The sequence below is a fragment of the Dreissena polymorpha genome, chromosome 10 (assembly GCF_020536995.1).
Source record: "Dreissena polymorpha isolate Duluth1 chromosome 10, UMN_Dpol_1.0, whole genome shotgun sequence".
Lineage (NCBI taxonomy): Eukaryota > Metazoa > Mollusca > Bivalvia > Myida > Dreissenidae > Dreissena > Dreissena polymorpha.
The window spans coordinates 1,391,039-1,416,331 of record NC_068364.1 but is presented as its reverse complement, the minus strand read 5'-3'; the positions used below and the strand labels follow the sequence as shown (position 1 = coordinate 1,416,331).

General features: G+C 37.4%; 1 protein-coding gene across 1 annotated transcript in view; it reads left to right on the top strand.

Annotated features, from left to right (window-relative positions):
- Nucleotides 1-25,293, top strand: part of LOC127848694 (protein phosphatase 1 regulatory subunit 12A-like) — a 123,131-nt gene that overhangs the window by 13,585 nt on the left and 84,253 nt on the right. The window contains exons 2-8 of the mRNA XM_052381285.1: nt 292-422; nt 9,674-9,792; nt 13,900-14,071; nt 14,496-14,640; nt 15,445-15,519; nt 18,330-18,388; nt 24,608-24,634. Of these exons, the coding sequence (XP_052237245.1) occupies nt 292-422; nt 9,674-9,792; nt 13,900-14,071; nt 14,496-14,640; nt 15,445-15,519; nt 18,330-18,388; nt 24,608-24,634 (728 nt within the window). The remainder of the gene's footprint in view (nt 1-291; nt 423-9,673; nt 9,793-13,899; nt 14,072-14,495; nt 14,641-15,444; nt 15,520-18,329; nt 18,389-24,607; nt 24,635-25,293) is intronic.

Here is a 25,293-nt window from a genome sequence, read left to right as displayed (position 1 = left end):
TGAAAATGTAACCAGGAAGTAAATGCAATAATGAATTTAATTTCATAAAAAATGTATATTTTCGCATAGTGTTGCACTTAAATTCATACAAAGAAAATTAAGCAGAGCATTTTGCCAACATGCAGAAACAAAATATTTAACCTTTTTTTCAGTATTTAGAGATTTTAGACGTCTGAAAATTTAATTCTACCCTTCAATCTTCAGACTCTTGATAATTTTTCACATGGTTTTCGACATTTATTACAATCCCTTACTCAGTAATATGACATTGTATGTGTGTTATATTTTCAGGCGTGCATCGATGACAACCTGGACATGGTGGAGTTCCTGGTGGAGCATGGGGCCGATGTGGACGTCTGTGACAATGAGGGGTGGACACCACTGCATGCCACGGCCTCCTGTGGGTTCTCCGAGATTGCAAGGTATGGGCACTCTTTTCAGGCATTGCTAGTTTTCAAGAATCGTAGGGGTCCATAGATTTCAATTCAACCAAAAGCCTACTCCTTGATGCAAGCATTTGAATTGTTCTAACCTTTGACTCCTGCAAAAACCTGCCTTGCATAATTTTGACACCTGAGCAAGATTCTAAAGATTCTAAACTCTAAAATATATTGCTCACACTTTGTGCTGTTTGTTTAGTATTTCACTTCTCACTTAAGCTTTTTGCAAAACAAGTTTTGCAGTTAAAAAATATCCAGAAACAAAATTACTATTGGCTAAGGCCAAAAAAAAAATAGGTCGCCCTACTGTGTCTCCTGAATCGGCGCCGACCCTCAACTTTTTATTAGGGTCGCAAAAAAAAAATAAAAAAATTCATTTTCGTTCATATAAGATTTAATATCAAGCAAACAAAGCATATATATATATGTACACGTATTTCTTATTATAAGCTTTAGTAGAAAAAAATAAATAAAAAATCCTAACTACCGACCGTTTTTTTTTTCAAGGAGACTAGAAACAGACCTTTTTTTTGGTCTTAAGTATTTTTAACCCTGATCATTTCATACAACCCCAAAAAATGTCAAGTAAGGGGTCATTTGACTCATGGTTTTCAAATATATTCAAATACCTAAATTATGTGTGTGTGTGTGTGTCAACACAAGTGATTGACACCGTTATGCTCAGATTCTTCACTGCATCTTGATGATCCTTGGAAACAGTTGCGACAAGTCCCGAAACTATAACAGATTGATCCCACTATCAATAAACTACCCTGTATCACACTGTATGCGGTCAGTAAGAAGACGTATATAATAATATTCCTAAGTCACAATTGCCACTTTATAAATACATTTGACAAGGAATCTAAGGTGAAGATATATCATTTGTCAAATTCCAATATTTCATGATGCAAAATCCCAAATGATGTATACCTTACACGTTCCCGTTCCATTGCAAACCATTACAGTACAGGCACCGTGTACTTAAACAAACGCCACTCGCCGCGGTGTTCATTTCACTGTGTTCGCTTACCAATATGAACACCGCGATGGGTGTTCAGATCAAATGTTGCGGGGGCCGTTTGCCATAAGGCGAACACCGCGAATCACTGTGGACGCATAATATCTACCGCGGTGTTCATCGTGTCGCTTAAAATAACATAATTGAACAGGAACATATTGAATTGATCCCTTTAATTTAAAAATGATGGTGAATAATGTATTTCACACCCATGCCCATGACAGTTTTGTCTTTTTAAACGCCGCGTATGAAAGAAAAATCTGTGTTTGCACCTAGCTGTAGAATACCGCACCTGCCATGGAGGAGTGTTAATTGAGTGTTTGCTTATTCAATTTACAGTTTGAAGCCATGGAGAACTCATAACTGATTGTAGTAATAGTATTATCCCGATTCCTTGGATTCCACGATACATACGTGTCAACTGTTTCAATCACAAACATGCAACTTCTCCCATCTTTATCCATTACTCGATAATCCCATACATGCCCGATTTCCATGTTTAAAATCAAAGTAATATACACAATACGAGTCATAAAAACAAACGTTTGCAATTTTCGAAAGAAACAAACAAATTTCGGCATATGATTCTATTTAAAGATTTGATGAAATAAGCGCCCAATCAGGACAGTTATATTGCAACATGCGTATATCATCTGACACTGTTTGCACGCGTCGTGTACAGCTATTTAAGGTTACAATTTCTACATGAAATAAATGAATTTCTTTGTCCAGAAAAAGCGCGCGAAAATTGGCGTGGGTGTATTTATTTGTAAATAAAAATTTCTTAGCGGCTACAACATTGAGATCATTTAATTTCCATGAAAAGTTTCGTTGTGAATTTCTACTAAAGTACCGGGATATCTCGCGAATTATTTGGTATTGACATTTCCTCTTAATAAACTATAATATCGTATTGTTACCGTAACGCTGTATCAATCCCTTCATTATGGAAACAATTATTGTATTGTATACTGACTGCACGCAAGTGTCATAACACCCTGATGCAATACGTTAATTCGGACAGTACTTAATTCGGACACATTAGATAAATGATTTAATACGCTCTTGATTTCTTTGAAACTCGATATTTGTCGTTAAAAAGGGCAATTGCATTGATTTACACCATAAGAGTTGATAGTATTGATCTTATAACTGCTTTATTTATATTTTTGACTACGTACAGTCGGAATTTAAGTACGCATACATGTGCACATACATGTAATATCTACATGTAGTATATGATTTTCTTTTGTACATTTACATTTAAAACGCGTGAATGACTCTCGTAGACAGGTTTTTACGGTGGCTGCGCAACATCGCAATGATCATGGGTGTTCCCGTTAACGATAGCGTGTAATCGCGACGATTTCGGGTGTTCGCCGAACACCGCGGTCAGTAGCGTGTCCGCCCCTGCGAAATGTCACCCATCAGGAAAAGTGAACACTGAGGACAGGCGTTTTTGTTTAAGTACACGGTGCCTGTTCTGTATTTATGTCTACAAATAATACTTGTGAACTATTCTGGTAATTTAGTTCAAACCTATTTATTTTAGCTCCATTTCATTGAAAGCCTTAGGCTTATCAAATGCTCTGGAGTCCGTTTCCTGTTACTAGAACTAGTACTTTGTGTCTTTGGAGGAGATAGATGGAATGCTCCCTGTGAGGATCAAACCGGTGATGTCCCGGTTGCTAGGCGGACATCACTTCACCATGGCGACCTTTTTTCCGATTTAAAATTTCCATGTCTTTTTTGCGGTAAACAGTAATCTGGTGGTGTCAGTTATAAGGGGTTGTTGGAGATGTATCAAAAATCAAGTTCAACATGTATTGATTAATGAAAATTGTTTTTATACAAGTTTTATAGCAAGTGTTGAAATGGTGACCCTACTTTTAAACAGCAAGGTTAGTAACTTAAATTTTGCCAGACAAAGCCCCAATATCGTTTAAATATTTTTTGAAGAGTTTGCATAATTTGTGCTTTACAGTTTGAATATACTGTGCATGGGGAGTCTTTACTTTTTTGGATTTTTATGCCCCCGGATCGAAAGATCGGGGGTATATTGTTTTTGGCCTGTCTGTCATTGTATGTGTGTGTGTGTGTGTGTGTCCCAAAACTTTAACCATAACTTTAACCTTGGTCATAACTTTTGCAATATTGAAGATAGCAACTTGATATTTGGCATGCATGTGTATCTCATGGAGCTGCACATTTTGAGTGGTGAAAGGTCAAGGTCATCCTTCAAGGTCAAAGGTCAAAAAAACAAATTCAAAAACTTTAACCAAAACTTTAACCTTCTTCATTACTTTTGCAAATTTGAACATAGCAGCTTGATATTTGGCATGCATGTGTATCTCATGGAGCTGTACATTTTGAGTGGTGAAAGGTCAAGGTCATCCTTCAAGGTCACAGGTCAAAAAAATAATTCAAAGCGGCGCATAAGGGGGCATTGCGTTTCTGACAAACACATCTCTTGTTTATTGTCCCCTACCGGTTTCACCGGAGGGGACTTATGGTTTTCGCTCTGTGTGACCGTCTGTGAGTCTGTCAGTCACACTTTTCTGGATCCTGCAATAACTTTAAAAGTTCTTAATATTTTTTCATGAAACTTGAAACATGGATAGATGGTAATAAGGACATTATGCACGTCATTTTATTTTGTTCCTACGTCAAAAATTCTGGTTGCTGTGGCAACAAATAATATATTTTTTAATCTGACATTGGTGGAGCAGGTAGGGGACATATATTGCTTGGCAATAGTCTTGTTTATTTTACAAGACACTCTCACTGACACACACACACCAAAGTCAGTTATATCAAATAATTTAACCAGAAAGAAAGCAAAGAACATCAAACAGTTGAATTTTTGTCAACTGAGAACATCCGTGTATGTAAAGTGAGACATGAAATTGAGATTGAAACATCTGTGGTTTTAATACACTCTGACCTGTCATTTGATCAGAACGAAAAATATTACAATATCAAGTTGATTTAAAACAGAGTTTGATTGTAGCAGCAATACAACCTTGCCTTAGCTGACTGACTTTCTTACCTGTAGGTAAAAATCTGCCTTGAATAGAAAGTGGTTTAAATATCATTAGTAAAATGTGTTGGACTTTCTGATGCTATTCTATGATATGGGTGTTCAATTTTGAACTGTTGTCCACTTTTCATTGTAAAAGAAAAGAAACATAATCACCTCCATTTTAGTTGGCATCTTAAAAATGAATTTAAAATATTCAATAAACATCATGGCTGTTTTATTTTTAACCCTGGTATTTTTTTAACCGGCTTGCTCAGAATTAGTTTAATACAAGTCACCACATGCACGAATGGGTCTTATGCCCTATGCATTTGCACAGTCTGCACAAATGGGTCTTATGCCATATGCATTAGCACAGTCTGCACAAATGGGTCTTATGTCATATGCATTAGCACAGTCTGCACAAATGGGTCTTATGCCATATGCATTTTCACAGTCTGCACGAATGGGTCTTATTCCATATGCATTAGCACAGTCTGCACAAATGGGTCTTATGTCATATGCATTAGCACAGTCTGCACAAATGGGTCTTATGTCATATGCATTTGCACAGTCTGAACAAATGAGTCTTATGCCATATGCATTAGCACAGTCTGCACAAATGGGTCTTATGTCATATGCATTAGCACAGTCTGCACAAATGGGTCTTATGTCATATGCATTAGCACAGTCTGCACAAATGGGTCTTATGTCATATGCATTTGCACAGTCTGAACAAATGAGTCTTACGCCATATGCATTAGCACAGTCTGCACAAATGGGTCTTATGTCATATGCATTTGCACAGTCTGCACAAATGGGTCTTATGCCATATGCATTCCCACAGTCTGCATAAATAGGTCTTATGCTATATGCATTCTCACTGTCTGCACAAATGGGTCTTATGCCAAATGCATTCCCACAGTCTGCATAAATAGGTCTTATGCCATATGCATTCCCACAGTCTGCATAAATGGGTCTTATGCCATATGCATTCCAACAGTCTGCATAAATGGGTCTTATGCCATATGCATTCCCACAGTCTGCATAAATAGGTCTTATGCTATATGCATTCTCACTGTCTGCACAAATGGGTCTTATGCCAAATGCATTCCCACAGTCTGCATAAATAGGTCTTATGCCATATGCATTCCCACAGTCTGCATAAATGGGTCTTAAGCCATATGCATTCCCACAATCTGCACAAATGGGTCTTATGCCATATGCATTCCCACAGTCTGCATAAATAGGTCTTATGCCATATGCATTCCCACAGTCTGCATAAATAGGTCTTATGCCATATGCATTCCCACAGTCTGCATAAATAGGTCTTATGCCATATGCATTCCCACAGTCTGCACAAATGGGTCTTATGCCATATGCATTCCCACAGTCTGCATAAATGGGTCTTATGCCATATGCATTCCCACAGTCTGCACAAATGGTTCGTATGCCATATGCATTCTGACAGTCTGCACAAATGGGTCTTATGCCATATGCATTCCCACTGTCTGCATAAATAGGTCTTATGCTATATGCATTCCCACAGTCTGCACAAATGGGTCTTATGCCATATGCATTTCCACAGTCTGCATAAATGGGTCTTAAGCCATATGCATTCTCACATTCTGCACAAATGGGTCTTATGCCATATGCATTCCCACAGTCTGCACAAATGGGTCGTATGCCATATGCATTCCCACAGTCTGCATAAATGGGCCTTATGCTATACGCATTTGCACAGTCTGGTCTGCAGCTATGCTGGCTGTTAATTGCAGCATAAGACCCATTTTACCATGACCTCTACCTCTTATTATACATGTAAGCATGCTTGTAAGATTTTCTTGGTCTCAAGTTATAGTTTAAGAACTTTGACTTGCTTGAAGGAACTGCTAATTTCAAGCACTGTTGATGCATGTAGTAAATGTTTGAAAACATATGATTCAGTAGGCAGTGAAAGAATGGTCACTCTTTGGTGGTGGAGGCAGTGTTCACATTGGCTGAGGCGTTAACCCTTTCCTACCTAGATACGTATTTTAACGCATTTGTAGTCCAATAGAAAATCAAATTGAATTAAAGACCTTTCTTACAAATTTCAAGTTTAAAGGCTTCATTTCCAACCCTTAGATAGTGATGAGCAGCAAACAGCATAAAACCTGAACAGACTGCAAGTTACTTGCAGGCTGTTCTGGTTTTATGCAGTTTGCATAATAGCCATTTTTACTTTGCTTCTAAGTGGGTGAGGCGTTAATCATTATAAGGTCATTATGCCAGTCCTACATTATACATCAGTTGTAATAAAAATTATGGCTGAAAAGAAAGCATTTATTGCATTTATAGTGTTCCACTCTGAACTGGGCAATGTCAATGCCAGGTCATGTCAGATAGTTTTCTGTGACCTGCATTAGTTATCTGCATTTGTTTACGGTTTCTCAAGACAGAAAATATGAGGGATGAAATCTGATATTTTGTAGTTCATGTCTGCATAAAATTGACATAATTTATAAATATAAATGGCATCCAACACGTAATTGTGAAAATTGGCTTAACCAGTCAATTGGGATGGAAATCTACCTCATTTGAGAATTATACAGCTTCAACAAGATATGATGACAAAAATATTTTGAACTTTTCTAGTATTTTAATATCTGTTTCAGTGTAGAAAAGAAAAATTTGCGTGGGTGTTTAAAAAAAGTTGTTTCCTCGATACATGTTAAACTTAAATTTTTGTACCTATCAAAATGTTCACTTTAATAACCTATCAATCTCTTAGGTGGAACAATTTTTAAACCTGTTACTGTTTTCAACACACTTTAGTTTCTTTAAGATCTTTGACTTGATTTTTATAGGATGCTTAAAAATTGGGCAAATTATGGGGACACGTATGATGGGGCAGGCGGGTGGAGTCCAGGAGAACGAAGTCCGTTCATTTACTCAAACATTGTAAATCGGATAATTATAAAACTTAGTGATAATTGTTGGGGGCATATTATCTCAGCCAAGTTTGATAACCAGCTAGATCGCATGAAGCAAATTAGAATTATGTCACTTCAAAAATAAAAAAATGGTCAAATAAACCTTGCCTGCCCTCTATAAACTCAATCAGTTTAAATTGGATCATCATTTATGGCTCTTGAATAATAAAAAACTGTCAAAATTATCAAACATGCCACAATGATTGTGAGCATTAAATTTTAGCCAAGTAAGATAACAAGCGAGATGACCTGAAGCACTTGTGAATTATGGCCCTTATACAGTACAGCCAACGCGACACAAACATAATCCGCGGCTATGCCACGGCCAGAAATTTAGTGCACGGCGGCCATGTCAAGTGTTCACGCGGCGTATCGCAGAGGCACTCGGCATCGATCTGCGCAACGACGCCGAGTCTGTTTTAACCTCGCGTACTTTCGCGGAGTAAATCCGCCGCATAAGTACGTGGCAGATAGGGTGCAAGATATACACCTACATGTACATTTGTGTAGCATAGAAACCTAGATTTACGCTACTTTCATATTTATTATTTTCACGTTTTAACAAGCGATATGGCACATAATGCGCTTTAACAAATTATCGTTGAATAAACTACGCACTAATGTTAATGTTTCGTTCGATTCTGAAATGAGCTTTATTAAATTTGTAATCCGAAACACGCTTCCGAATTTTAATGCTAATGCGACATTAACAAATTCTAGCGTCAAATAAACAGTGCTAAAATATCCTTTGTCTCCATAAAAAGCGCGAAAATTATGCAGACATGTACAACGTCGCATGGAAAGTTTGGGTGTATTTTGTGTTGTATAAAAACATGTACATCACGTCAAGCGATTTATGCGTGTTAAGTGGGAAAAAAAACGCCCCAATTGGACGTTATTTCATCATATCTTTAAATAGTAACAAATGCCAAAATGTATTTGATACTTAAGAATAATTGCGAATGTGTGTGTGTCTTGAGCACTTTTATCGTACATATTTACCGGAATTTTCTTTAAAACTGAAATATACAGGATTATCGGGTAATGATTAGCGATATCAACTGTATAATATAAACAAAATGAAACTACTTTATATATGCATAGTCAAACAATAGTAATAATAAGCTGATAATTAACAAAACAACAATTAAGTGATGGTTATTGATGTGGCTTCAAGCTGCTAATTGTCTCAGCTAAAATATAGAAGCAAAAAACAACCATCAATTATAAATTCACCACCTGCTGGAGTCTTGACCATCGTATGTGCCAAAACATAATTACATGACATTGTTTATTTGCTAATACATGTTGTGGTAAAAATTAAACCCAAAACAAATATGTTTGTTGATCGTTTAATATAAAGACAATAATCATACGGCGCAATAAACGCACACAAAGTAACTTAAAGTACTTTAGCCGATTCTAAAAATGACAATGGCAAATGATTATTGGAATTTTATTAATACATGACCGTGATAATCGTATTAAGTTTTTATAAATTTGATTTTTTCTTATTTGCATTCTTTTAAAATAATGATTATTTCTATCCGGATGACAGCAATTTCTTTAGAAACGGGAATGCATTCATTAAAAACATAACAACAGCATACTTTTTTATTAACTAGTTTATCTATTTTGAATCCGTGCACATTAAATTAATTATGATTTTAAATATTATTATAATTGTTCTTTTTAATTTCTTCGACTAACTAATCATTTTAAAAAGATTTTGATTTGAAGATGCGCAATGATTCGGGGTCATGTCGCGGATCGCGGCTTGCCTCGGCATGTCTCGGCAGACAGATGCGAAGCTTCGCGGCAAAATGCGACTTGCCGCCGCATACTGAAGCGGCTTCAACGGCCGACTCGGCAGAAACTCGTTGCGCCTTGCCGCCGCGGATCGCGAAATATGTTTGTTCCGCGTTGGCTGTACTGTATAATCAAGAAATTGCCAATTTTACATTTTCCTCTCTCTAACTCACACACTTAGTCTTATTATCCTCAAAGATCAATGTAATGCAGATCTTTGAACAGGTGTATTTTGTGACAAGTTGCCACTCTTGTTTTTGTATGCACTGTCTCTCCCATATGGCCATCAACCCCATAATACTAGTGTGTTTTCATTTTATTTTTGTTTCTTTAATTATTGAATTTAAAAAAACTGCAAACTTGCCAAAGTGGGTATCAGATTTTGAGGCGTTGCAGTGTTGTGTTTCAGATACCTCCTGCGTAAGAACTGCAATGTGGCGGCGGTGAACAATGACGGGGACCTGCCGTACGACATCTGTGAGGATGATGAGATGGAGAAACTCCTCAAGCAGACCATGGATGAACAGGGTATGGACCACGTGTTGGGTAGAATGGTTGGCAGGGTATGGACCACGTGTTGGGTAGAATGGTTGGCAGGGTATGGACCACGTGTTGGCTAGAATGGTTGGCAGGGTATGGACCACGTGTTGGGTAGAATGGTTGGCAGGGTATGGACCACGTGTTGGGTATGAGCAGGGTATGGACCACGTGTTGGGTATGAGCAGGGTATGGACCACGTGTTGGGTGGAATGGTTGGGAGAGATCACCGCTCACATATGTGACATGGCTTTCTAGCAGCTGGAGTTTCACTTCTTTATATTGTTAGAAATGGGCTGTGGCAGGCAGAAAGCAAGACCAGTCTGCTGACATTCTCAATCAAGTTAATGAACCTTAAGAGGTTCTTATTCAAACACTTGTAAGAAGTTGAGCCTTGCTCTGTGAAAACGCTGGTTTAATGCATGAGCATAAAGTGTCAGTCAAATTAGCCTGTGCATTCTGCACACGCTTATTAGTGTCAACACTTTGTGCCATAACTGGACTTTGGTTAAGAAGAGACTTCCTATTATAATTATGTGCGAATCTGAAAAATATTTTTTTCAATTTTGTTAATTTACCAAAACATGCAAAGGTCCTTTTAAACCATGCATTGTTTTGGAGAACTAGGTCAGATGCTTACAGTATTTTCCTCCAGTGAGGTGTTTTCAAATAACACCTCTTTGGCTTACACATCCTTTCAACTGATGTGAATATTTGATGTAAGTTAACAACAATGGTAAATTTGACGTTATAAAATGTCAATAAAATTCTTTAATCAGATATTTGTTCTCAAAGGATGCATCCTGTTTTCATGTCTCTTCAATACAGTTGCAACCTTTAAGCAATCTTTAATCATTTATAAGTCTCTGGGTAAAACTCAATCGACGCCAGAGGGTGCTTTATGTAAGGAATGACATGTTTAACTTGAAAGCAATTTTATCATAATAAATTACTAATTGAAAATGCATACAAATAAATGTTTTTTTATGCCCCCGGATCGAATGATCGGGGGTATATTGTTATTGTATTGGCCTGTCTGTCTGTCTGTCATTGCAGTGTCTGTCATTGTATGTGTGTGTCTGTCCCAAAACTTTAACCTTGGTCATAACTTTTGCAATATTGTTGATCGCAACTTGATATTTGGCATGCATGTGTATCTCATGGAGCTGCACATTTTGAGTGGTGAAAGATCAAGGTCAAGGTCATCCTTCAAGGTCAAAGGTCAAGTATATGGCTTCAAAGCGGGGCAGTAAAGTTCATTATGTTGAACAAACACAGCTCTTGTTTTGGCCTCATACTGATAAAACTGGGCTACAGTACACTCCACGCGTTTTCCCCAAAAAACGCGCTCACTCCGCGTTTTTATTCCTTCTAGCGAGTGTTTACGCGGAGTTTGAAAGCGAGGTAAAACGCGGCGTTCTGCCAAGTTCGCTATACCTGCGGCGTGTATTTTAGCCTAGTCGGTAAATGCAGACAATTTCCGTTCTTATCAGCAACCTCCGCGCAACACAGCGTTAGCACTGTGCTACTGGGCATGCCAAAAAATAAAAACATTGTCATTAAAAATTGTTTAAAAACTGTGGCTTATAAAAATAAAGATAATTGTATAAACAATTCATATATGTTTTTATTTACAGGTACGTCAGGGCTTGACACTAACTTTGTTTACCTACTGACCCAAAGGACCACCAGCTTTCAGAAATTACTGGTCCTCCAATATTTCAAGTGGTCCGACAATTTCTATGTTATTTTACCTAAATTTCAACTTACTTTCCGAACTATCCACAATGTATTGTGCATAAAAAGAAAACTATTAGTTTTAGGTTTTTTAGGCGAAGGTTCAACCACCTGCGGAATAAAATTCCACATCGCGAAAAGTTGTAATCTTAATAATACACAAGTTTACTCACCGGCAATATCAAAACATTATCCTGTGCCCTCCAGTGTTAATTTGCACAGTAAACAAAATATATTCTGATGGTACTAGGATCGATAAAATGCTGATTATTGCTGCTTTTTCAAAATAATAAATACTATTTTGTTCATTTCTCTATCCGAAAGCTTCGAATTTTATGTTAATTTGTGTATAGATCATGGCGAAGTCAGGAGATATTTGCAGAACGCAAATCAATTTTTTGATCCGACAACAAGTTTTTGTCATCCGGGCATCTAGAAAATTGGAATTTCCAATATGTTGCTATTTTTATCTCAGTCTCGAGTCGGCCCATAAAATAATTATGAAAGTATCGGTTTATTATGAACATATAAAGTTGTTTTATTGATGAAAACGGCTTTCCACGAGTATTGCACAATAAGCTGGCCAGGATTTTTAACTGGTCCGACGGATCAACCAAATTTCTAGTTACACTGGTCCTCCCTATTTTTTACTGACCCCGGGTCAACGATCCACTGTTAGTGTCGAGCCCTGTACGTCGACAATATGAATGAATATACAACGTGTAAAGTGTTTTGACCAATTAATGTTTAAATCATAACACATATAACACCAAAATAAATGTTCCGTTTAATTTCCAAATGAGAATAATTGTTTGTAATCAGAAACACGCTTCCGATTTTTAATGTTAACACGATGTTTACAAATGCTTCCAATATACAGTCATCATGTATATTTCCCAACAAAAGTGCACGAAAAATATGCTACAATGTACAAGTTCACGGTTTATGCGTGAAAAGCGTGGAAAGTGTGCGTGTATTGATTTTTTGATACAAACTTTGTAGTGCAGAGAACACTGAATTCTGTTGATTTCGGTTAAAAGTTTCTTTGGTATTTTTTAACACAGTTTTTTAACACAGTTATATCACGAGTAATTTTATATTTCCTCCAAATTAATTTCACTTCAAATATCTTTATCGTTATGGTATGTTAGTATAGTAATTATTAAAACAGTTATTGTACTGTATATTGATTAAAGAGAACATCTGGACGGAACTGGATAAAGTGTTTGGCGTTATGTGTTGTTTTGACAAAAGGGATTAACATGTGTGAATGTCACTCTGCCGATTTGGTCCATAATTACTGGTAAACATTGTTTTGAATGTCGACGCAACTAGAACACAACTGTGAATATTTAATGCAACTCTCAACTCAATAGTTACCACCTTCTTTTAGCAATCAATTGAATAACCTACCTACGAAGAGAAAATAAATGCTCTAGTGAGCAGGGAATTGACTTTGTTCCGACAATTAAAACAATTCCTTATGCATTCGTTGAACGTGTTTACTTGAGTAAGTTATGCATTCAGACAGGAAGCGGCTTTCCTTTGATAACGTCAATCTGTCAATTCACACAGATTTCGGAGACTTTTAATAGGGTCCTCGGTCATTTGTTTACATGTTCAGTATAGAAAAAAACACCTGATAACATGAACACTTTGGATTGAATTATCAAAATAAAAACAATGTTGCAAACTGTGATTATATTAATTGGTAAGTATCAGTTTAAAGACGATGTTTTGATTGTTGTAAATCAACGAGTTTTCTATACAACTACGTGGGGATAGATCTATCTTGGTGTTTTTTTAATGGTATATTATATATATAAATAAATATATATAATATATGTACTTGTAATAAATGTAATTTTATTTGAAAATCAGGAAGTAAAACATAGTTAAATTGATCGCTATCTCGTAAAACACGGAGTTTCCCCGCGTTGCCAACGCAGAGGGCCGCCACATCGGCTTATCAATTTTGCCGATCGTTCAACGTGGCGTCCCAAATCATGCAAACGCCGCGTATCGCGAAATTTTCTTAATCTCCCTCGGCGTTACTGCACGCGGCGTATGGAGGGAAAGTGGGGAAAACGCGTGGAGTGTACTGTAAATGCATATGCATTAATTGTCAAACCAGATTAGCCTGTGGAGTCCGCACAGGCTAATCAGGGACGATACTTTCTGCTTATATTGAATTTTTCATTTAAAGGAAATCTCGTCTAAACAAAAATCTAGTCAAGGCAGAAAGTGTTGTCCCTGATAAGCCTGTGTGGACTGCACAGGCTATTATGGGATGACACTTTATGCTCATGCATTTAGCCCAGTTTTCCGAGAACAGGGCTCTTATTGTTGTTATTTTCGCAGGTGTTGACGCTGACGCTGCCAGGCGGGATGAGGAAGATCGTATGATGACTGACGCTAATGCGTGGCTTGCTGCTAAAAATAGAGGTGAAATGCTGGTAGAAGACAAACATCAGAAAACGGGGGCAACAGCGTTACATGTAGCTGCAGCAAAAGGCTATGTTAAGGTTATCAGGTAGGCAACTGGTTATAGATCTTAGACTAGGTTTGCACTGATGATGAAAAGTTAATCAAGTTTATGCGGAGTCCTTTAAATGTCCTTTATTTTGAACCTGAAATTCAGTCATAAAAAATCATAGAATTTTTTCAAAACTAATTCTTATTTATAGAAAATAACCTAGCAATTAAAATAAAATTGAGTAATTATTAAACAAAACTGTAAATAAGTACAATTTCTGTGATTTTAGGAAGTATTTTGTGTATTATTAATTTTAATTGTGGTTGAAAATATTGTTGTGCATTTTAACAGGATTTGATATGCAAAATTTACTTATGAGTTATCCGTATATCATATTTGCCCTGAGCTCAATGTTAGCTGTCAATAAGAACAGACAAGTGGAATTATACACGCATGTATCTCTGTTGTCTGATGATTTCAGTGTGCTGCTGACAGCGGGTGCGGACATCAACAACAAGGACGTGGATGGCTGGACCCCACTCCACGCGGCCGCCCATTGGGGCATGCAAGACTCGTGTAAAATACTCGCCGAGAACATGTGCGATATGGAGGCCAAGAACCAGGCTGTATGTTCTAGTGATACAGTATTGTTTTGCTTGTTTCCTAACTTGATGGGAACCTAACAGGGCTCCCTCTGATTCAAATCTTTGTGAAGCCTAATCTAGGATTTCACTGACAGGAGTCCTTTATGTTTTAATATTTTGTAGTGTTTTAAAAAGAAAAAGCCTCTATGACGTGATTGGGGCTAAAATAATGACTTTCTGTATAATGAGCCTTACACTTGGCTATAGGATGAATTTCTGCCCATTACAACAATGTTGGTTTTCTGTGTTTGTTTTTGACAAAAATGTTTGGTGATGTTTGGACCGTTTCACCATCTTTTTGGTAATTAGTTTACCCCAACAATCACAGAATCCTCAACTTTTAAGTTAAAAAAAAGCCAAATATTAACACTTAATAATCTTTGGATGATCTTCCTTACACACTTCCATGGTTCTGTAACATTAAGATCATAATATACTAAAAGTTTCCCTTAACAAAGCAATTACAAAAATAAAGTCAAATAAAGCGCATAGAGACCCTCAAAACCATACTTTTTCTCGAAGAGCATTCCAAGCTGAATTGTCTTAAACAATAAAAAAGATGGGTATTTCAATCTGTAAGAAAGAACTATACATGAATCAAAGGTCACTGTTTTACGGCCATCTGTTTCCTGACTTCTCTCCAGTTGATGAGGGTTTCCCGCCATCTGTCCTAAGTCTTATGTAGTCACCAACCTTCGAGCAAACGAGTGAATTTCTAGAAACGAAGCCCTGTGTGTATATGAACAAGTTTAAAGTAGTTTTCAAACAATATCATTATATTTCTAGGGTCAGACGGCCTTCGATGTGGCAGATTCAGAACTGGTTAAACTGTTGGAAGAGTTAAAACTGAAACAGGCTGACGTAAGTACCTGCTGCCATGGTAACATGATGTACCTGCTGCCATGGTTACATGATTCAGATGCTCATGTGCATTTGAGCCTCATTTTGGAAAACTTGGCTTAATGTATGTGGGTAAGGTGTCGTCCCAGACTAGCCTATGGAGTCAGCACAGGCTGACCAGGGCCAACACTTTCCGTCTGAACTGTATATTTGCTTAGAAGAGACTCCCATTTTATGATTTCTTTAGCTCACCTGATTGCTCAGGTGAGCTTTTGTGACCGGTCTTTGTCCGTCTTCCGTCCGTTGTCCACATTTGGTTTGTAAACACTCTAGAGGCCACATTTCATGTCCGATCTTCATGAAGCTTGGTCAGAAGATTTGTCTTAATGATATCTCGATCAAGTTCGAAACTGGGTCATGCTGGGTAAAAAACAAGGTCACTAGGTCAAAAAAAAGAAAAACCTTGTAAACACTGTAGAAGTCACATTTCATGCCCAATCTTCATGTAACTTTGTCAAAATGTTTGCCTTAATGATATGTTGGTCGAGTTCAAAAGTGGTTCCAGTCCGTTGAAAAACATGGCCGCCAGTGGGCGGGGCAGTTTTCCTTATTTTGCTATAGAGAAACCTTGTAAACACTCAAGAAGTCACAATTTTTGCCCAATCATCATGAAAGTTGGTCAAAACATTGGTTTTATTGATATCTTGGACGAGTTCGAAAATGGTCCAGATCGGTTAAAAAATCATGGCCGCCAGTAAGCGGGGCATTTTTCTCTATATGTATATAGTGAAAACATGTGAACACTCTAGAAGTCACATTTTTGGCCCAATTTTCATGAAATTTGGTCAGAACATTTGTTTCCTTGATATGAGAGTTGAGTTTGAAAATGGTTCTGGTCAGTTGAATAAAATGGCTGCCGGGGGGGGGGGCAGTTTTCTTATATTTATACATAGTAAAAAAAGCTTGTGAACACTCTAGAAGTCACATTTTTTGCCCAATCATCATGAAACTTGGTACAAAGATTGGTTTTATATATATCACATAATTAATGCCATAATTATTGCCCTTAGATTGTCCAAATTTTCATTATATTTTACAAAATCCGTGTAAACACTCTAGAGGTCACAATTTTGTTTCAGATTTTATGAATCTTGGTCATAATATTTATTTTTGTAAGCAAAGTTTGATGTTTGGTAAGGGGTGTCAACTCAAAATATAGGTCACCAGGTCAAATCTTACAAAAACAAAAACACTCCATATGCCAGAGTTTTGGTTCAATAATGATGAAACTTGACCAGGATGTTTGTCTGGACAATATCTAGGTCGAGTTTGACGTTTGGTAAAGATTGAATGAACCGACTCCTCTCAGGTGAGCGAACTAGGGCCATTTTAGCCCTCTTGTTTTATTAAAGCTGAAATTGTTGTCCCTGATTAGCCTGTGCAGTCCACATAGGCTTATCTGGGACAACACCTTGACCACATGCATTAAACCCAGTTTTTTAGAATGGGGCTCATTTTGTGTCAACTTTGTTCTCTTTAGGTTTCAAAAGTAGCATATTTAATTTTATTTTCAGGTTTTTTTTATCTAATATTGGGAATAGGGCCTGGCCTTTTTTGAGGGAAAAAAAACCGCATGAAATGCCGGATTTTGGGGGGAAAAATAACGCAAAACTCCGGATTTTGGGGAAAATAAGGAAAGTCTTAAATAATCAATTTAACATATTTTACTGTTTTTAGAACAAATTCAAGGCAACAGATAATTTAATTATGCAATATGTTCTATTTTCTACACTGGATCAGGTTAACTAATGTATTTCAAGTTAAAAAAAAAAATCTTGGGGGGGGGGGGGGGGGGAACATGACATCTGGGGGAAAATTTACCTGCTGAGGGGAAAAAAAAACGAGGGGAAAGGGCTGTTTTTAGGCGGGTCACAAAGAAGGAAAAAAAAACTGATTTTGTCTTTCAATGTTTAAAGGGACTGTCAACCACGAATGACGAAGAAAGAAAAGTTCTAAAATACCGTTTTTTTTTTTACAATTGTTAGTTTATATTGATTAAAATATCACGACTGGCATATTACATTACTTGAAAAAAGTTCATATTTTCAGTATATTTGGAAATAAAATTTTGCGATGTGAAATCGAAAGTACATCGCGAAAATAGGTGACATAACGATTTACACACTATAAATAATGCGAGTAGATTGATCATTATATATATAAAATATATATAATTCACTCTGCATGCACAATTTGCATTCCTGGGTTTACCACGTGTCGATGATGATCAATCTACTGGCGTGATTTATAGTTAACTGGTAGTTACCTGGTTGACATACCCAGTAAAGTTTATTACCAAATATACTGAAAATATGAAAACGTAACAACTTTTTTCAAGTAATGTAATATACCAGTCATGATATTTTAATCAATATAAACTAATAATAGTAAAAAAAATAAGGCATTTTACAACTTTTCTTTTCGACGTCGGCGTGGTTGACAGTCCCTTTAACTACATGGATATTGACATGTATCTGCACAATTTTATGTTTGGAAATTACATTGGTTCAAGATTGATGACTTTAATAAAAGACATTTAGTTAATGTTAAGAAAAAAGAAATAATTGTTCTCAATGCCAGAGCCTTATACTACCTACCTTGCAATCCTTTAATGCAACTAATGTATGATATGGCATGATTATGTATCATTTTACCTTTATGGGTTCTTACTCCCAAGTGTTCATATATTGTTTTATAGAGCTCTGGGCCACATTCTTACACCATTTACACTAAAATAAAGTTTTGTTTAGTCTTCTTTTCTCAACTTTCAGCTCAAAGACCAGCAGAAGGATCTTCACATTGTCACTATAGTACCGACAGGTAGACGGAGGTATGTAGACATCCGTACACAATCTTTCATACCGTTAATTTTTTGTTTTCATAGCCAATGAATATTTTATAAGGTTTAAGTTTTTTGTATGTAGGAAAAGGTTTGTTTAGAAATTCAACACCTACGGGGTTGCTATTTATGCCCCCTTTCGAAGAAAAGGGGGCATATAGTGATCGGACTGTCCGTCCGTCTGTCTGTCTGTCTGTCTTTCAGTCACACTTTGCGTTTAGGTTTCGAAAAATGCTCATAACTTGTATGTCCCTTGAGATATAACCTTCATATTTGGTATGCATGTGTATATGGACAAGGCCTTTCCATACGCACAAAATTTTTTACCCCTGTGACCTTGACCTTGAACTTAGGGTCGGCGTTTAGGTTTCGAAATCTGCGTTTAGGTTTCGAAAAATGCTCATAACTTCTATGTCCCTTGAGATATAACCTTCATATTTGGTATGCATGTGTATATGGACAAGGCCTTCATACGCACCCAAATTTTTACCTCTGTGACCTTGACCTTGAACATAGGGTCCGCGTTTAGGTTTTGAAATCTGCGTTTAGGTTTCGAAAAAAGCTCATAACTTCTATCAAGCATTTGTAGGGGGCATCAGTCATCCTATGGTGACAGCTCTTGTTTAAAATATATTTTTCAGCTATAATGATGTCAATAAATTAAATAGTTTTAACTTAAAATCTGATAATATTAGTAAGGAGTGTTGTCTAATATTTATAAAAATGCAGGTTAAACATAATTATACCCCCACAAACGAAGTTTAGGGGGGTATATAGGAGTGAGCTTGTCTGTCGGTCGGTTCGTATTAAGTGTCCGCTCTCTATTTCAAGTAGTTTTCATCAGATCTTCACCAAACTTTGTCAAAAGTTGTATCTACATGATGTCTAGGTAAAGTTTGAACATTGGCCTTGTCAGGTCAAAAACTAGGTCACGGGGTCACTTAGTGCGTTTTAAACATTCAGCATGTTGTCCGCTCTCTATTTCAAGTAGTTTTCATCCGATCTTCACCAAACTTGGTCGGAAGTTGTATCTAGATGATCTTAAGGCCAAGTTCGAACATGGGCCATGCCGGGTCAAAAACTAGGTCACGGGGTCACTTAGTGTGTTTGAAACCTCACCATGTTGTCCGCTCTCTAATTCAAGTAGTTTTTATCCAATCTTCACCAAAATTGGTCAGAAGTTGTATCTTGATAATGTCTAGAGCAAGTTTGAATATGGGTCATGCCGGGTCAAAAACAAGGTCACGGGGTCACTTAGGGCGTATTAAACCTCACCATGTTGTCCGCTCTCTAATTCAAGTAGTTTTCATCCAATCCTCACCAAACTTGGTCAAAAGTTTTATCTAAATGATCTCTAGGACAAGTTAGAACATGGGCCATTCCGGGCCTAAAACTAGGTCATGGGGTATCTTAAAGCGTTTTTTAACATTCAGCATGGTGTCCGCTCTCTAATTCAAGTAGTTTACATCCGATCTTCACCAAACTTGGTCAGAAGTTTTATGGAGATGATCTTAAGGCCAAGTTAGAACATGGGCCTTTCTAGGTAAAAAACTAGGTCAAGGGGTCACTTAGTGGATTTTAAAAATTGAGCATGGTGTCCGCTGTTTTTTGTGAAGACGACATGCAAAATATTATGTGTCAATGCGGCATGTGGGGGTATTCGTCACGTCTGTGACAAAGCTCTAGTTTGTAGTGAAAGTCAAAGGTCCATACATGTTATTCATATAGTGGACGCATATCAGTAATAACCATCCTAGATGCAAAACAATACAAAATAAGTTGTATGGATTATCAATGCAACATCTAGATAGCTTGCATATGAATGTTTCCAATTAATTTTGGCTGTGCTTGTCTATTAAATTAATAAAGCATGATGCTAGCTGGTAGTTGGTGCTTTTACATTTGGGCCATGCTCTGTGAAAAGTGGGTTAAATGCATGTGCATAAATTGTCGTCCCAGATTAGCCTGTGCAGTCCTCACAGGCTTATCAGGGACGACACTTTCTCCTTTTATGATATTTTTCAGTTAAAGAAAGTCCCTCCTTAGCAAAAATTTAGTTGAGGCGGAAAGAGTGGTCCCTGATTAGCCTGTGCAGACTGCACAGGCTAATCTAAGAACGATACTTTATGCACATGAATTAAACCCCCTTTGCACAAAGCACAGCTCATTTTTGTATGGTATCAGAATGTACTTATTTAGCTTTTATGTATTTGTTAAGGAGTTTTTTTTTATAGAAAAATCTCTGGTGCTTTAAATATGAGCCTCGCTATGGGAAAACAGGACTTAATGCATGTGTGTAAAGTTTGATCCCTGATTAGCCTGTACACTTTCCGCGAAATGTTTGTTGAAAGGATGTCTCTGCTAAACAAAACTCCCCAGTTAAGGCAGAATGTGTCGTCACTGATTAGCCTGTGGTTCTGCACAGGGTAATCTGAGACAACACTACGCACATGCATTTAGCCCCATTTTCCCAAAGCGGGGTTAATTTATTTAAGGAGTTAAACATTTGCAGCTTTTGTTTTTTACCATTCTTTTGCTAGGGAAACTTAATATAGGAAAATTTCCTGTTAAAGTTCGTGTTCTGAGAAAACTGGGCTTAATTCATGTGCGTAAAGTGTTGTCCTAGATTAGCTTGTGCAGTCCGCACAGGCTAATCAGGGACGACACTTTCCGCCTAAACTTGATTTTCGGTAAGGAGGGACTTCCTTGAAACTAAAAATACCATAAAAGCGGAAAGTGTAGTCCCTGATTAGCCGGTGCGGACTGCACAGGCTAATCTGGGATAACACTTTACACACATGCAATAGCCCAGTTTTCTCATTTGTTTTTATTCAGCTTATTTATTCAAAATTAATTTTCATTTCACTTAGTACACATTTGCATGTTTTGATTGGTTTAAAGAAGGAATTTGTGTAGAATATATATCTTAACACAGGAGCAAATTGATACATAACAATTATTCATGCATGCATTGAAGATGCTACAGATCTGTAGAAATACACGTGCAATTTTGGTTATAGACTGCAAAAAAATATAAAAGAACTGAACAAAAGTATTGTATGAAAATACATTTTAATTGGTTAAAGGAATGCAACTCCTTTTCATTTTATATACTAGTTACATCGACTTTGCAATGTATCCACATAATGTACTTAATAATATGTGGCCTTCAAAGTTTCAATATGTAACAAAGAAAGGGCTAAGAGAATGGCCTTCCATAGAATGTTGTTTTAAGTCAAAAATTTTACCAAATTCCTTCTTAAACCAAGTTTGATTTTTGGAAGTGAACTTTGATTTGGTATGACCCTCTATTAACGTGTGACATGTTATGTTTTATTTGCAGCCGCAATGACCCCTGCAAGGTTGTTATTGTCTTGTGTTTTGTATTGTCTAGAGCATCGAGTGGCTTGCCTTCCCAGCCCCTAGCAGGCTTGCTATTCACCTTTACCATGCACAATACCAAGAGACCTTGCTCTGGGACAATGGGGCTTAATGCATGTGCATAAAGTGTCGTCCCAGATTAGCCTGTTCACTTAGCATAGGCTTATTAGAGACGACTCTTTCCGCCTAGACTAGATATTCATTTGTAAAGTACTTCCTATAAACTACAAATTTGACAAATGGGAAAGTGTTGTCCCTGATTAGTCTGTGCAGACTCCTCAGGCTAATATGGGACAACACCACACACCTGCATTAAACCTGGTTTTCCCATAGAAAGGCTCAAATCTTTTGTACTGATTTTACACTGAGGATTTTTAGCTCACCTGATTGCTCAGGTGAGCTTTTGTGACCGGTCTTTGTCCGTCGTATGTCCGTCCGTCTGTCCATTAACATTTGCTCGTAAACACTCTAGAGGCCACATTTCTTGTCCTATCTTCATGAAACTTGGTCAGAAGCTTTGTCCCAATGAAACCTCGGCCGAGTTCGAAACTGGGTTGTGCCGGGTCAAAAAATAGGTCACTAGGTAAAAAAAAAAGAAAAACCTTGTAAACACTGTAGAAGTCACATTTCATGCCCAATCTTCATGTTACTTTGTCAAAATGTTTGTCTTAATGATATCTTGGTTGAGTTCAAAAGTGGTTCCGATCCGTTGAAAAACATTGCCGCCAGTGGGCGGGGCAGTTTTCCTTATTTGGCTATAGACAAACCTTGTAAACACTCTTGAAATCACAAATTTTGCCCAATCATCATGAAAGTTGGTCAAAACATTGGTTCAATTGATGTTTCGGACGAGTTCGAAAATGGTCGAGATCGGTGAAAAAACATGGCCGCCAGTGGGCGGGGCTTTTTTTCTCTATATGTATATAGTGGCAGTTTTCCCTATTTGGCTATAGAGAAACCTTGTAAACACTCTAGAAGTCACAATTTTTGCCCAATCATCATGAAAATTGGTCAAAACATTGGTTTTATTGATATCTCGGACGAGTTTGAAAATGGTCGGAATCGGTGAAAAAACATGGCCGCTAGTGGGTGGGGCATTTTTCTCTATATGTATATAGTGAAAACATGTCAACACAGTAGAAGTCACATTATTGGCCCAATTTTCATGAATTTTGCTCAGAACATTTGTTTCCTTGATACGAGAGTTGAGTTCAAAAATGGTTCCGGTCAGTTGAATAACATGGCTGCTGGGAGGGGGGCAGTTTTCTCATTATGCCCCCCCCACCCCTTTCGAAGAAGAGGGGGTATATTGTTTTGCTCATGTCGGTCTGTCCATCCACCAGATGGTTTCCGGATGATAACTCAAGAGCGCTTATGTCAAGGATCATGAAACTTCATAGGTACATTGATCATGACTCGCAGATGACCCCTATTGATTTTCAGGTCACTAGGTCAAAGGTCAAGGTCATGATGACCCGAAATAGTAAAATGGTATCCAGATGATAACTCAAGAACACTTATGCCTAGGATCATGAAACTTCATAGATACATTGATCATGACTCAAAGATAACGCCTATTGATTTTCAGGTCACTAGGTCAAAGGTCAAGGTCACGATGACCCGAAATAGTAAAATGGTTTCCGGATGATAACTCAAGAACACTTAGGCCTAGGATCATGAAACTTCATAGGTACATTGATCATAACTCGTAGATGACCCCTATTGATTTTCAGATCACTAGGTCAAAGGTCAAGGTCACGATGACCTGAAATAGTAAAATGGTTTCCGGATGATAAATCAAGAACGCTTAGGCCTAGGATCATAAAACTTCATAGGTACATTGATCATGACTCATAGATGACCCCTATTGATTTTCAGGTCACTAGGTCAAAGGTCAAGGTCACGGTGACCCGAAATAGTTAAATGGTTTCCAGATGATAATCAAGAAGGCTTATGCCTAGGATCATGAAACCTCATAGGTACATTGATCATGACTCTAAGATGACCCCTATTGATATTCAGGTCACTTGGTCAAAGGTCAAGGTGACCTGAAATAGTAAAATGGTTTCTGGATGATAACTCAAGAACGCTTATGCCTAGGATTATGAAACTTCATAGGTACAATGATCATGACTTGTAGATGACCCCTATTGATTTTCAGGTAACTAGGTCAAAGGTCAAGGACACGGTGACCTAAAATAGTAAAATGGTTTCTGGATGATAACTCAAGAACGCTTATGCCTAGGTTCATGAAACTTCATGGGTATATTGATCATGACTCGCAGATGACCCCTATTGATTTTCAGGTCACTAGGTCAAAGGTCAAGGTCACAGTGCCAAAAAACGTATTCACACAATGGCTGTCAAGGTCACGGTGACTCAACTTAGAAAAATAGTTTCCGGATGATAACTCAAGAATGCTTAAGCCTAGGATCATGAAACTTCAGAAGTACATTGATCATGACTTGCAGATGAAATAATGATGAAACTTGACCAGGATGTTTGTCTGGACAATATCTAGGTCAAGTTTGACATTTGGTAAAGATTGAATGAACTGACTCCTCTCAGGTGAGCAAACTAGGGCCATCTCGACCCTCTTGTAATATGGACAGTCTTTGTCTTATCAAGCATATAAAGAACTTTCAAACAGGGAGTATAGAATTTCCAAAAATTGCTACTTGCCCTATAAGACTTGTGATTACAAATCCTTACTTGCCCTTACCAAGTCTGTACTCACTCCTATAAAAACATTGTTTAATGCTCAGGAAATCACAACTCAAACAAAATGGTTTTGTTTTGTACTAAGCTTTTGTTTTGATCACTAAACAGAAAAAGACAGTCAGTTTTAGATAATGGGTAAGTTAAAATATAACTTAACATAAAATATGTTATTGTTTTTATTAGCTCACCTGAGCACAACGTGCTCATGGTGAGCTTTTGTGATCGCTTTTTATCCGTCGTCCACTGTCCGTTGTGCGGCGCACACATTTGCCTTGTTAACTCTCTAGAGGCCACATTTATTGTCCAATCTTCATGAAATTTGGTCAGAAGATTGGTTTCAATGATATCTTGGATGAGTTCGAAAATGGTTATGTTTACCTGAAAAACATGGCTGCCAAGGGGCGGGGCATTTTTCCTTATACGGCTATATATGGCTATAGTAAAATCTTGTTAACACTCTAGAGGCCACATTATTGTCTGATCTTCATAAAACTTAGTCAGAAGATTCATCCCAATAATATCTTGGATGAGTTCGAAAATGATGCCAGTTGGTTGAAAAACATGGCCGCCAGGGGGGGGGCATTTTTCCTTATATGGCTATAGTAAAACCTTGTTAACACTCTAGAGGCCACATTTATTTTCCGATCTTCATGAAACTTGCTCAGAAGATTTGTTCCATTGATATCTTGGATGAGTTCAAAAATGATAACCTTTGCTTGAAAAACATGGCTGCCAAGGGGCGGGGCATTTTTCCTTATATGGCTATATATGGCTAAGTAAAATCTTGTTAACAC